Source organism: Bison bison, unplaced genomic scaffold (assembly GCF_000754665.1).
Source record: "Bison bison bison isolate TAMUID 2011002044 unplaced genomic scaffold, Bison_UMD1.0 scf7180017864068, whole genome shotgun sequence".
Taxonomy (NCBI): Eukaryota; Metazoa; Chordata; class Mammalia; order Artiodactyla; family Bovidae; genus Bison; species Bison bison.
In genome coordinates this window covers 4,668,575-4,682,103 of record NW_011494640.1, presented here as the reverse complement: position 1 = coordinate 4,682,103, position 13,529 = coordinate 4,668,575, and the positions used below count along the sequence as shown (strand labels likewise).

Genomic DNA, 13,529 nt, shown 5'->3' with positions numbered 1-13,529 from the left:
TCTCACACAGGGACAGGAGGGATGGAGTGGACCAACATCCAGGAAGGCGGGGAGTAGCAGGGTGGGGTGGGGTGGGGGCTCTAGCCCCAGAAGTCTCCGCCTAAGGAAGGCCGTGTGGGTGGGGCCGTAAGGCAGATGTCAGACTTGCCTGGTGGGGCACCTGGAGCCAAAAGCATTGTTCCCTGCCTTGCCCCACCCCCGCACCCCTGCCCACCCCACCAAGGATCTTGGGAGGTTCCCCAGAACAAGTGACTTTTGAGCTAAGGGTTGGGGGATTTTCTTAGACGGAAATGGGAAAGCTTTGGAGAGGGAGCACTATGAACCAAGGCTTGACAGCATGATGTCAAGCTCAGAAAAGGGACCCCTGCCCAGAGGGCCGGGGTGTGAGACGCATAAGAGGACTGGTGAGGGCCGAGGCTGAAGAAGAGAGTCAGAACCAAATCAGGGCCCTGGGCCCAGGTCTCTCAGGAATAGGGAGCCACTGGCGACTTCTGAGCAAAGGCGTGCAGATTAGGATGTTAAAGAGGGGGCTGGACTGCAGGAGCAGGGAGAGACCAGAGGCAGAGCCCAGCTAAGAGGGAACTGCACCCTGCTGGGGCGCTGGGGTCCCTGCCTCCGCAGGCTGTCACCCCAAGAGGCCCTGAAATTGCCTCCTCTCCCAGGCTCTCTCATTCATGGCGGCTGCTCCTTCCATCAGCAAGAGAATCTCCAGCCTCGTGTAACATAATGTAATCACAAGAGGGACAACCCGTCACCTTTGGCACAAACCGAAATCAATGGCCTGACTATCTCATCATATTCACAGGTCCCACCCGCACACAAAGGAGGGGATTATGCAGCATAAGTGCCCCAAGGAGTGGGAAACTTGCTGTCTTAGAATTCTGCCCACACAATTGAAAGCTTAAAAAATACAAAAGGAGAAACACAAATATTAAAAATCATTCGTTTAATTCCCTCACTCAAAGGTAACTATAATTTGGATAGACTACTCTGTCTCCCTAGCTACCTATTTATAGCACCTTGTACTATTTACATTTTAATAAATTCACTTCTATATAATAGATAAATCATCTGCAAAATGCATCACATATTTAAAATATTTAATTACAGAAATGTTGACTTCAATCTCTGCATCATCATTTTGGATGTATCTGGAAACTAAAGGGAAAGAAAGTGAAGGAATCATAAACAACTTTATGTAGATCTTGGATCACTTCCCTCTGTAGCATAGAACAGATTGTTTAGTCTCATGTAGAAGTGAATACATTAAGATGCAAATTGCATGTACAGACCATATGTATACGTTTATAATGCAGATCATAAATAGTAGATTATACATACATACATATACTGTTTTAGAGTCTGCTTTCTTCATCAATAGCATAGTGTGACTGTGCAGTATTCCACAGCAACAATTACACATCAGCATCTTTCATCTTCTTTTTTCTTTGAGATAATTGTAGATTCACACACAGTTGGAAGAGACCATGTAAAGAGTTTCTATGTACATCTTGCCCAGTTTCCCCCCATGGTAACTTCTTGCAAAACTATAGGATAATATCGACAACCTGGATATGGACACTGAAACAATCCACAGGCCTTATTCATACACAAATGCAAGTAGAATTAAATATCCCTAATTCTAATTGCGTTTGTGCATGTGTTTAGTCTTAGGGAATTTGATACATCATTTTGAATGCCTGAATCCCATCATATGACTGAGTAAGCGATAGTTTACTCAGCCAATCCCTTTGTCAGACCTCATATCAATTAGGGTGCTTTCAGCTCCGGGTGAAGAAACCATGATGCAAACCAGTATCAACAGCCAAGGAATTCATTATTTCACCTAAAAGACAGTCTAGAGATGGAATCAGCTTCAGGGCTCATTGATTCAGGGGCCCAGCGACCCCATCAAGGACTCAGGCTCTTTCCTTCTCTCTGCCGGGCTGTCCGTGCCGTTTCATCGGTAGGCTGGTAGCAAGATGGCTGGAGCAGTTCCACTGCTGCTGGTGCTATGCTGCTGCTATATTGCTTTAGTCGTGTCCGACTCTTTGCAACCCCATGGACTGTAACCTGCCAGGCTCCTCTCTCTGTGGGATTCTCCAGGCTAGAATACTGGAATGGGTTGCCGTGCCCTCCTCCAGGGGATCTTCCTGACCTAGGGATTGAGCTCAGTCTCCTGTCTCCTGCCCTGCAGGCAGATTCTTGACCGCTGAGCCACCACCACTGGGAATTCTAATTATTCCTAATTATTTCCTTAGGATAAAATCCTAGAAGTGGAATTGCTGGGTCAAAGGGTATGTACCTTTTTAAGGTTTTCGCTATGCATTTTGTTGGGTTTTTAAAGTAGATAGTTACTGGGGCCGACTTCTTCGCTTTCATTCCCAGCGTACCCACTCAGAAACTTTGTCCTCTGACTGGGTGATTCCTTCTCTTATGTTCCAGGTGACCTCCGGGACTCTGAGGAGGAGCTGGTACTGACGGCTGTATATCCCAATGGAGATTGCGAGGATCCCGGAGAGGGGTCAGAACCCTGTGACAGAATTGCCTCTGCTCCCACTGAGCCCGCTGGAGACTTGAGATGAAGGCTGGACCCCTGGCTGCCCCAGCTCTAACCTGCAGACTTGGAGCTGGCTCTTCTCACTGAGCTCCCCCTGCCTCCATGTTGACCTTGGGATGATGGTAACTACAAGGTCCCACCTGCCGGGGGCTGTTGCATTAACATGTTACCAGCCAGGCAGGGAGACTTACGAAGCTAAGTAGGGCCTAGGAAAATGTATCCTCTGGGAACCTGCACCCCACCTTGCATCTGCTCATTCTCTGGTCACAGTGGGGTTATTATTTCTCTTTGTGCCTCGGTTTCTCTATGCCATTGAAACAGACAGCTATGGGCTTTGAGGTCCTGTGGTGCTGTGGCCTCCTGTCGTTGTTTGCATGAGCATCCATCATTTCAAGAGCAGCTGGACCAGAAATCATCAGATCTGAGAGAGGAGCCCTGGACCTGTCACTCAACCTTTGGGGCTTCTAGTTTTCAAACACGTAGGAGTGCTACCAGCCCAGTGGCTCTCAACCAGGGGCCAGGCTACTGCTCCAGGCAGCATTGGAAACTGTGTTGTGTGTGTGTATTGGGAGAGTCACTGCGACTGTGGGGCACCCCTGGAATTTAGTGGGCACCTCATAATGTACAGGACAATCTCCAATGGTGCAAAATTGTTCCCTTAAAAAATGCCAGTTGTGGCAACTTTGAGAAACACTGGGTGAGACTGTCTCCTCCCAGTCAAATTCTAGGAAGAGTCCCCAGAGCAGAGAGAATTGGATTTCCTGGGGCTTTGGCTCCCAGAGCAAGGCAGAATAAAGATGCACTGCCATCCTGGGGGCCTCTGGGGCCAGAGCGAAGATGGCCCATGATGCAGCCCCAGAGTATAAGTAGTTTTGCACATCTTTATTCTCCACGTTGACATTGACTTTCTGTGCCAAGTTCTTTGAGAATAAAGATGCTGGGAACTGACCATGTCACCAAACAGAAGGAAAGTTAGGGGTAGGAATTACAAGAGCATAGGATTTGTTTTGGATCTCAGATCTGGTCCTAACACAAGATCAAAGCTGATGAAGCCCAGAGGTACCAAGTTCCAGAATCCTTTTTGCTCTGCTTATGAGTCCATCGGAGTCAATGATGTTCCTTTAAAAGTCAGGAAGACCATCTGTGTTTACTCAGAGAGAAAACTCTGTATTACCTCCCTTGTCCTTCTCACCTGCCCCTGGAGAAATCCAGTCTTTAGAATGGCAAGGAGAGCTCTGATTTTCCCAAGTAGAAAGCACTATCTGTGGGAAGCAGCTAAATGCATTCATCCATGCATGATTCAATCAGCAGACATGCAGCTGTGACTGCTATTTGCCCAGCACTCTACAAGATGCTACATAACTTGTGTTAGTTATTTCAGCTCTTGCTATGATGGCAACCAAACATGGAATGGGAAACCTTCTGCTGCCCAGGAGCTCTTTGATGTTAAGGAGGAGCGCTTTCTGCTCCAGGCCTCCTGTTTATTCTAACAGGGAGCCTAATCCATATTGGACTTCCCAGGTGACACTAGCGGTAAAGACTCTGCCTGCCAATGCAGAAGAGGCAGGTTCTATCCCTGGGTCAGGAAGATGCCCTGGAGGAGGACACGGCAACCCACTCCAGTATTCTTGCCTGGAAAAAGTCCATGAACAGAGGAGGCTGGCAGGGTACAGCCAGAGGGTCAAAAAGAGTTGGACATGACTGCATGACTGAGCACACACACAGTCCTTATCAATGTGAGGGCAGGTAGGATGACAGGAAGGACTTCCCCATACACAAGAATGGATCAGTGAACTGCTGGTTTTGTTTTAAAACAAGGGGCCCCATTCCTTCAATCGTGGCCACCTCCTGGGAAGAGAGGAAGCGGGAGAGCAGCCCATGTCCCCCTGTCACCCACATCCTCCAGCCAGGCAAGCTGTTTGCCTGCACCGCCACTGCAAGCTGGATCCAGAGTTGCAGGCAGACCAATTTCTGCATCAGTATTATCTCGACTGAAGGCTAGGACTGCAGAGGGCTCCGTGGTATTTAGTGGGGCCCAGAATGGTGTGTCTCAGTTAATCCAGAGGGAGTTCAGACCAGTGCAGTCAGCAGAGATGCTGAGACTGCGGCCACTGTTATTGGTGCACTTGTCCAACAACAGGAGTGGCTGGTTCCAGTGCTGGTATTGGAACAGTCTTCGGCAGCCTCATCATTGATTATGCCAGAAACCCTTTTCTGAAGCAGCAACTATTCTCATATGCTATCCTGGAATTTTTTTTTTTTTGGCCAAACCACATGGCATGTGGGATCTTAGTTTCCAGACCAGGGATCGAACCCACACCCCCTGCACTTCAAGGCAGAGACTTTACCACTGGACTGCCAGGGAAGTCCCTGATGATTGCTTTCTTCAATTTTGTTTGCCATGTAACAGAAATTACTGCTTGAAATGTTGGCATTCATATTAATTATGGATGTAATTCTGTGTATCTTACTGTGACTCTGAAAACTGTAGTACTGGTGTCAGGGAAATGTACATTATTTCCAAAGTCATTTCGTTAACGATAAAAACTTTAAAAAATAAAAAGGAATTAAATAAAATGGGAAGGCTGGTAATTTTGAAGCTGCTATATATTTCTATTTCTCTGTTAACCTCTTTGTAATAATTTGATTGAAGTTTTTTTAAACTAGTGGGGGAGGTGGGAGCTTTATTTAAGTTGGGAAATTGTCTAAGGCAGAAGTCACATGACAGCAGCCTCTGCTGTGTTTAAAAATCTTTTGTAGGGATTTCCCTGGCAGTCTAGTGGTTAAGAATCCACCTTCTAATGTAGGGGATGTGGGTTCAATCCAAAGTAAGATGGCAGCTGAGCCCACGCACTGCAAAAAAGAGTCTGCCACTACTGAGACCCGCAAGTAAGTCTGCAAGCCTCTGGTGTGAAGGGTGGTTTGGTGATGTTCAGTCGCTTCAGTCATGTCCGACCCTCTGCAACCCCATGGACCGTAGCCCACCAGGCTCTTCTGTCCATGAGATTTCCCAGGCAAGAATACTGGAGTGGATACTATTCCCTTCTCCAGGAGATCTTCCAGACCCAGGGATCGAACCCAGGTCTCCTCCATCTTCTGCACTGTAGGTGGATTCTTTACTGCTGAGCCACTGGGGAAGCCCGAAGGGTGGTTTACACATGATTTTTTCATTACCTTCAGTATTTGCTGTGAATAGTTGAAGAGAGCAGGTCTTTCTTTACTGAGCTTTGGGTTCTGCCTCCCAAATGTTAAATGGGACTGAGACCCACCTTTGCTTCCTTCGGGCAGGGTCTCCTCCTCTCCCCACCCCACAGTTCCTGCTTGGAAGCCCTGGCCTGCCTTCTCTGCCATCTCGAGAAATTGCTAAGACAAGCCCCATCCTTTCAGGAAGTATGGTTGCTGTCTTCTAGCAGACAGTAGAGTTGGGTACCAGAGGGATGCCCTTGATGGTGAGTCTCTTCGCAAGGTGCAAAGGTTGGGGTGGGCCTTTCTGAGGGGGCAATTAGAACAATGCTACCAGGAGCCATCAGCAAGGGGCCTCCGGTCAGGTCCCAGTGTGGAGTCTTGGGGGCTAATCTTTCTAATATGGCCGTGGTTCTGACTTGAATCAAGAATTCTAATAGCTAATAAAATCAGACCTCATTGCTGTCTAATCAAAAACAAAATGGATCTTCCCCTTTATTCTCATAAAATGTTTCTTGAAGGGACCTTTGAGAGCAGGGCATCAGGGCGAATGGCAGGGCCTCTGGAATCATCTGGTCTGAAAATCCCCCAGTCCTGGCCAGGGTGACATGTCCGCGACCACATTTGTTGGGATTGGAAAACTGGCAGCTGGAAAGTATCAGTAAACATTTAAAAGAGACTGCCTTTTCTTTAAAAGATAGCATTTAACTTGGTACTTATTAGGGTGTGTGTCTGCACACACGAATGTTTAACAAGCCGAGACAGCCTAACGGAGTCTCAGAGAACCCTTTATACTATGTGCGTCACGGTTTCCTCTCAAAGCCTTTGTCTACAAGAGGACTCTGCACAGGGGTCCCTTGGTGATCAAACCACAGGCTTAAGGCAAAGTTGCAAAGGGGCCAGGGGCTGAGGCCCCCAAACCTGTGGTCTAAACAAGCCCCTCTCAGCCGGGACAGACCACCTGGAGAAGGTTGACGGTGGCCACGTTAACCTGAAAGCCATCCATGCTGTAGCAGATCCCCGCTGCAGGGCTGTTCCTGTGGTCAGGAGGCTGCACTTTGTCCTGTTTGGGAGGCAAACACAGCCCACACAGCGGAGGAAGCCAGTTGTTTAGGAGGAAGCCGCTTATTTTGTACTCGAGGCCTGTATAACCCCCTCGTGACATGGTTTTGTGTGTAAGTGGCTCAAGGATTGGGACAGAAGTGGAAGCTGCCCTGGGCAGCCTGCCACATTATTACATGTGGAAAGTTCAGGGGGAAACAGGGTACAAGGCAGGAGTGACGCCCAGAATCCCACATGTATCCCTGAAGCCTTTGGTCCCTGGGCCGGAACCCTCTGGTTGCCTTCAATCTGGGGCTGCCTAATTGGAGCAGGGGCTTCCCTAGTGGCTCTGTGGTAAAGAATTCGCCTGCATTGCAGGAGACATGGGTTTGATCCCTGGGTTGGGAGGAGCCCCTGGAGAAGGGTGTGGCTACCCACTCCAGTATTCTTGCCTGGAGAATTCCATGGACAGAGGAGCTGGTGGGCTACAGTCATGGGGTGGCAAAGAGTCAGACACGACTGACCTACTAACACACATATACAATATGGAGCAGAGGCAGAGACCAAGCCACACTGTGGTTCACAGAGATCTTGGAATTCGACTCCGAGGGACCATGGGATGTGACTGGCTGGGCGCTGAGGCTGTCGTGGGACCAGGGCTTTGACAAGAGCGTGAATCTTGTCTGGCTTCCTCCCTGAGCTGCCCAGTCCCAGCCAGGCCTCCTGCTGCAAGTGCAGACCAGTGCATTTCCAAGACAGAAATTCAGATTTTAAGTCTTAAATCATGCTTGTGACTGTCCTGCTCTGCATTTATTTGGAGTAATTAGGTGCTGTGCTTAGTCCTTGTGACCAAGCCCTCATAAAGAGTCCCAGTGGCAGAAACCGGGCCTTTGTCTTGTCACAGGAGTTCTTTCTCTTCCTCACTGGTTGACAAGGTCTTCGCAGAGCAGGGTGTGGCCTCAGATCACTACCCCAACACCAGAAGGCCTCCAGCCTGACCACCCTGACCCTCCCCCGTCCGGGGCACTGTGCTCTCCAGAACTCCTAGCTGCCACGGCGGTCACTCCCAGCCCCTTAACCCCAGAGAGAGGTGGGTATTGTGTTCAACTTTTGCCCCTGGTCTGGTCTGGCCCTGCCTGTGCCATCACCAAGGAGCAGCCATGACTATGAAGTAAGGCAAGGGGCCTGGCCCGAATCCAAGGGCAGAGGGACTGCGGCCTTTGGGTGAGTCTAGACCAGCTCGTCTCAGGAGAACCTACAGGCACACCTGTAGCTTTAGCTTTTCTAGTAGCCATATTGTAAAAAAAGATCAAAAGAAACAGGGGAAATCATTTTAATAACATTTTATTTAGCTCAGTATGTCCAAAATAGTATCATTCCAACCGCATTTTTAATACATTTTAATGAGACATTTTGCATCTTTGAAATCCCAGTGAGAATTTTACACTTCAGATAAGTTTTATTCATAATACTTACTCTATATTTAGATTTTATTAAATTTACAGTTGCAAAAATAGATTTACATCTTCAGATTGTTCCACATACACTTACAAATTGTCCAGTGACTGAACTGGGTGTCCGTTTTTAAATTTCAATGGAAAAAAATTGTAATTTAATTTAAAATCAGTTCCTGGGTTGCACAAGCCACATTTCAAGCGGCCACCTGGGGCTAGTAGCCATCGGATAGAACAGCCAGAGTGCAGGAGACCTCTCCTGAGGGCACATTGTGACTCCTCCCACCCCTGGCCACTAGCCCAGAGCTGGCTCGTCATCTTAGACCTTTCACTCTCTCAGCCACCCTAGCCCCTACTCCGGACCCTATACCCACCATGCCTTCTCCCTACACCCTTCCCCCACCCCACGAGGGGACAGTGGCTTCCAGCATCAGCTCGTCCATGGCAGACTTCCAGTTTCCCAAGATAGGCGTTGCCTTCCTGGTCACTGTCCTTCGAGGAAAGAGACCCTAACATCTTCAGTGGCTTCCAGGGTTCTCTCATGCTTTAGTCCATCCAGGCCAATTCCAGCCCCAGCCGGGCATTTCCCTCCAACGGAGCACCTACCCCCTGGAGGCCCAAGTCCCCATCTGCATTTCCCGTTTCTGCTCCATGAATAAGTGCTTTCAGTCAAAAAGCATGTGGCCTGCGGGCTGTACGTGAAGCAACCAGTAGCCATGTGACCAGTTTTACTGCCCGCTGTCTTCTGCCAAGCCCTTGATGACAGCGCCTCCCGGCACGAGCCCGGATGCCACGTAGGTGGACCCACCCCCTATACAGCAGAACTACTGTGCAACAGGGATCTGATCCCTGGTGTCCTGGAACCGACAGCGGCCCTTTGCACCTTATCACTCGGCAGCTTAGGAAGCAATCCCTGGCAGTCAGTGATTAAAGACACATGGCTGGAAAAGAGGGAGAAAGGAGAAAGGCAGAAAGAGAGAGGAAGGGAAAGAGAAAGACAGAGACAGGGACACAGAAAGAGACAGAGAGGCAGAGCCAGGCAAAGGGCACGTGCACGGAGGTCTTCTGAATATTTGCCTGTGTTTGCTGAGCTCATCACCTCTGTGGAGATCAAGATCACTCCCATGAAAAGTGGGTCTGACATGTACTCCAGTGTTCATCGCAGCACTGTTTACAATAGCCAGGACATGGAAGCAACCTAGATGTCCACTGGCAGATGAATGGATAAGGAAGCTGTGGTACATATACACAATAGAATATTACTCAGCCATTAAAAAGTATGCATTTGAATCAGTTCTAATGAGGTGGATGAAACTGGAGCCTATTATGCAGAGCAAAGTAAGTCAGAAAGAAAAACACCAATACAGTGTATTAACAATATATATGGAATTTAGAAAGATGGTAACAATGACCCTATATGCGAGACAGCAGAAGAGACACAGATGTAAAGAACAGACTTTTGGACTCTGTGGGAGAAGGCGAGGGTGGGATGATTTGAAAGAATAGCACTGAAACATGTATATTACCATATGTGAAATAGACTGTCAGTCCAGGTTCGATGCATGAGACAGGGTGCTCAGGGCTGGTGCACTGGGATGACCCTGAGGGATGGGATGGGAGCGAGGTGGGAGGGGGGTTCAGGATGGGGAACATATGTACACCCGTGGCTGATTCATGTCAATGTATGGCAAAAACCACCACAATACTGTAATTAGCCTCCAATTAAAATAAATAAATTTTTAAAAAAGAAAAGTGGATCTGCCACCCTCACCTCAGCCACCAGCACTTGTCTTTGGCAGCCCCAGGGGGCCACTTGAAAGGTGGCTAGTGCAACCCAGGAACTGATTTTAAATTAAATTAAAATTTTATTTCATTGAAATTTAAAAACCGACACCCAATTCAGTCATCGGACAACGCTTAAGTATATGTGTCTAATACGTCTAAGTAGAGGAGCTATCCCTTGAGTTCTGCCCCTGCCCTTGATTGGAGTGGATGGTGTCCTTTGGTGGTGGTCGTTTTAAATCCCTGGCGGGAGAACCAAGATCCCGCATTCCAGGTGACAAGGCCAAAAATAGATAAGTAGATTCAATTCGCTTAAAATATCTGTTGTAAAAATCAAATACGTAGATTCAATTCGCTTAAAATATCTGTTGTAAAACTCAATTAATCAATATTTTTTTTTTTTTTTAAAGAAAAAGTCCCAGGGCTTCCACTAGAGGGGGCAGGGCTTCCATCCGTGGTTGGGGAACTACGATCCCGCATGCCAAACGGAGGCCAAAAAAAAAATTTTTTTTTCAAAAAACCCCGAATTTTTAAAAAAGTAGCGGGGGGTGGGGAGGTGGAAAGCAATCAAATCCAGTTCTTCACAGGAGGACCGGGCCCTCCGAAGACCTAGGATTTAAATGCCAGAAGGCTTACGGACTGGGCGGGGGCGGAGGGGAGGCTGGGGCAGCGGATAGACGGTGCTCGCTTTGGAGAGCTCGCCCCTTCCCATTTTCTCCGCCTTCTGGGAGGCGCTGCAACCACTAGAGGGCGCTGCGCGGGCCACGGAGATGCTCCCGCTACGCTTCGGACTGAATCCTGCTCCAGGTGGGTATGAAAGTGAAAGTGAAAGTCGCTCGGTAGTGTCGGACTCTTTGCTACCCCATGGACTATACAGTCCATGGAATTCTCCAGGCCAGAATACTGGAACGTGGGTAGCCTTTCCCTTCTCCAGGGAATCTTCCCAAACCAGGGATCGAACGGGGATCTCCTGCATTGCAGGCGGATTCTTTACCCACCAAGGTGGGTATATGTGCAAATAAAAATCAGAATCATGGTTTCCTCCTTTCACTCTGACAGAGACCCCGGCCCAGCCCATACGAGTGTGAGACAACAACTGACCTCGTTGGGGCTTTGAGATCTTTTGTGTTACCCCTAAATCTGGAGGGAGATTGTTGTTTTATGAACAGAGCACTGGGTAAGAATCCTTTCTGTGGTCTTGCTGTGTCCTTTGAAAAGAAATCACTTTAGAGTCTTGGAGAGGCAGGGGTTTCTAAGATATAGGTCTGAGTTCTACCCTTGTGCCATTGGTCTAATAAACATTTATTGATCATCTGTTACCTGCGTGACCCTGTGCTAGTTACCATAGGGGACACAGATGAATGAGATGTGGCTGTGCCCTTGAGTAGTTCCTTGTCTACTTGTAACATAGGCAAGGAGATAAGATTATAGCTGTGTGGGGTAAAGGCTGTAAGGGGACACATCGTAAGGTGGTCATGGAAGGCTTCCTGGAGGAGGTGTGGCTTGACTGGAACTCAGGACAAGTCTGATTAGCTGGGTATGAGAGGGAGAAGGCCTTGAAGGTAGAAGGGCGGTCAGAGACAAGGTGCACGGCTGCACAGCTGCTCAGGATGGCAGGAGTGTGGCCCACAGGGCAGAGGAGTGGGGCATGCAGGTGGAGGGTAAGCAGGGTTGGGTGAAAGTCCTGGAGGAGCTCGGAGGAGACAGTCCCTGTCTTCCTTGTTTTGAGTAGTGCTCCAGGCTGGCTGTGAAGAATGGCCCGCAGAATTGTGAGATGGTGAGCAGGAAGTCAAGGCTGTTGGGAGCTGCTGCAGTGAAAAAAGAAGAGGGGAAATTTATTTTTCTTATAAATACAAGTTTATACCTTTCTACCCTCTTCACCATTTCACCCAAGTTACCAACTTTAAAAATTCCAAGGATTTCACAAAAAATTCTGGTTTCTGGTTTTTCTTGGAAAAAAGTCATAAGCCCTCATGACAGTAGCCCGCATCTTGGCCGACCACCACAGTAGGAGCAAGCAGCCACTGCTCTCTTTAAATGGGGTGGGCAAGCATTCGCAATCGCTCAGTCCAACTCTTTTCGACCCTTGGACTGCAGCTTGCCAGGCTCCTCTGTCCATGGGAGTTTTGAGGCAAGAATACTGGAGTGGGTTGCCATTTTCCTCCTCCAGGGGATCTTCTTGACCCAGAGATTGAACCTGTGTCTCCTGTGTCTCCTGTATTGCAGGTGGATTCTTTACCCACCGAGCCATCAGGAAAGCCCTGAATCGGGGCATCACTCTTCACTTTGTCCCAGTCGCCGCTACCCCCTACTGCCCCTCACACACTAGTATCAGTTTCCATGCACTATCCTGCTGAGCCGGTGTTTTCTTACACTAGACATGCTTCACTCATTTCCACTACCTGTTAGCGTTTGTATCTGATTCTTTTAGGACTTTGGGGCACACAAGAGTCTTTATGTGAGTGATCAGTCAGAGTACTGATCAGTACTCAGCCTGTTTGTTTTTCATGCACACTTCTGAGGGCAGTGCCTTTTAATCTGAGCTAGATTCTTCAAAAGTGTTTAATAATTACATTTAATATATTTTAACACATAGCTTTAAGAATACTAATTTTTTTTAGTTGATGACACTCAAGTGTGTCATCAATCAAATTTTATTTCCAGTGAGAAACAATGGTTTGTGGAACTAGGTTAAACTGTTTTGAAAAGGCCTCAGAAATAAGCTTTAGTAATAACTAGCCTGTTGAAGACTAGCTTGATAGTGCGAGGCTAGAAGCTTTAAAATGCCACCATTTGTCACTCATGTTTGTCAAGACTTTCTCAGTACTGACTATTGAAGTAAATTGTCTACTAAAGCTGGAATAAAACCGCAGATGGCGATCATAACTGCCATTTCAAATCAGATATACTAAAAAACAGGAACCCGCTGCTATGGAGGCTGAGAGGAACTGGGCAGAGGGAAGGCAACAACGACATTTTTTTTCCTTTGGAACACTTTTCACTGTATATCTTTGTATATTTCTTATTTTTAAACCATTTACAATATTCACTATTCCAAATGTAAATTAAAACTTTCCTTGTTCAACTTTATGATAAACCAGTGATTACTTAGGCATTCACTGTGATACGATAATAGAGCACTGATGTGAGAATTTCTTTTAAAGCTGGGCTCCACTTTTTAAAAATTTTGAAAATCACTTTTCTAAGAAAATGCTCTTTGCACTACCCAGACCCTCAAAGGCTTGGCTGGGGGGCGCTGCAGGGAGACCGCCCAGGCAGCAGGTGGCGCTGCCAACACCGCGAGCAACCTCCCCTCAACCTCCCTTTTCTCATCAATGGCGGGTGACGGTGGGGTCCTTTTTCTAGGGGTGGCTATTCTGAAGCCTGACCCCAGGTGCGGACGCGAGTTCCTGTCCCCGTGGGAGCTGTGGCCTCGAGGAGGGTTAGAGAAGACCATGGAGCTCTTCGTGCACCCCCATCCCGCGCGAGGCGGGGCGGCAGCGGCGGCC

At 48.1% G+C, this 13,529-nt stretch overlaps 1 protein-coding gene across 1 annotated transcript in view; it reads left to right on the top strand.

The window, feature by feature from the left end:
- LOC104986502 (chromosome unknown open reading frame, human C2orf72) overlaps positions 1–5,166 on the top strand; it is a 9,657-nt gene extending 4,491 nt beyond the window's left edge. The window contains exon 4 of the mRNA XM_010837100.1: positions 2,446–5,166. Coding sequence (XP_010835402.1) covers positions 2,446–2,585 — 140 coding nt within the window. The 3' untranslated portion in view covers positions 2,586–5,166. The remainder of the gene's footprint in view (positions 1–2,445) is intronic.
- Positions 5,167–13,529: the final 8,363 nt, after the last annotated feature.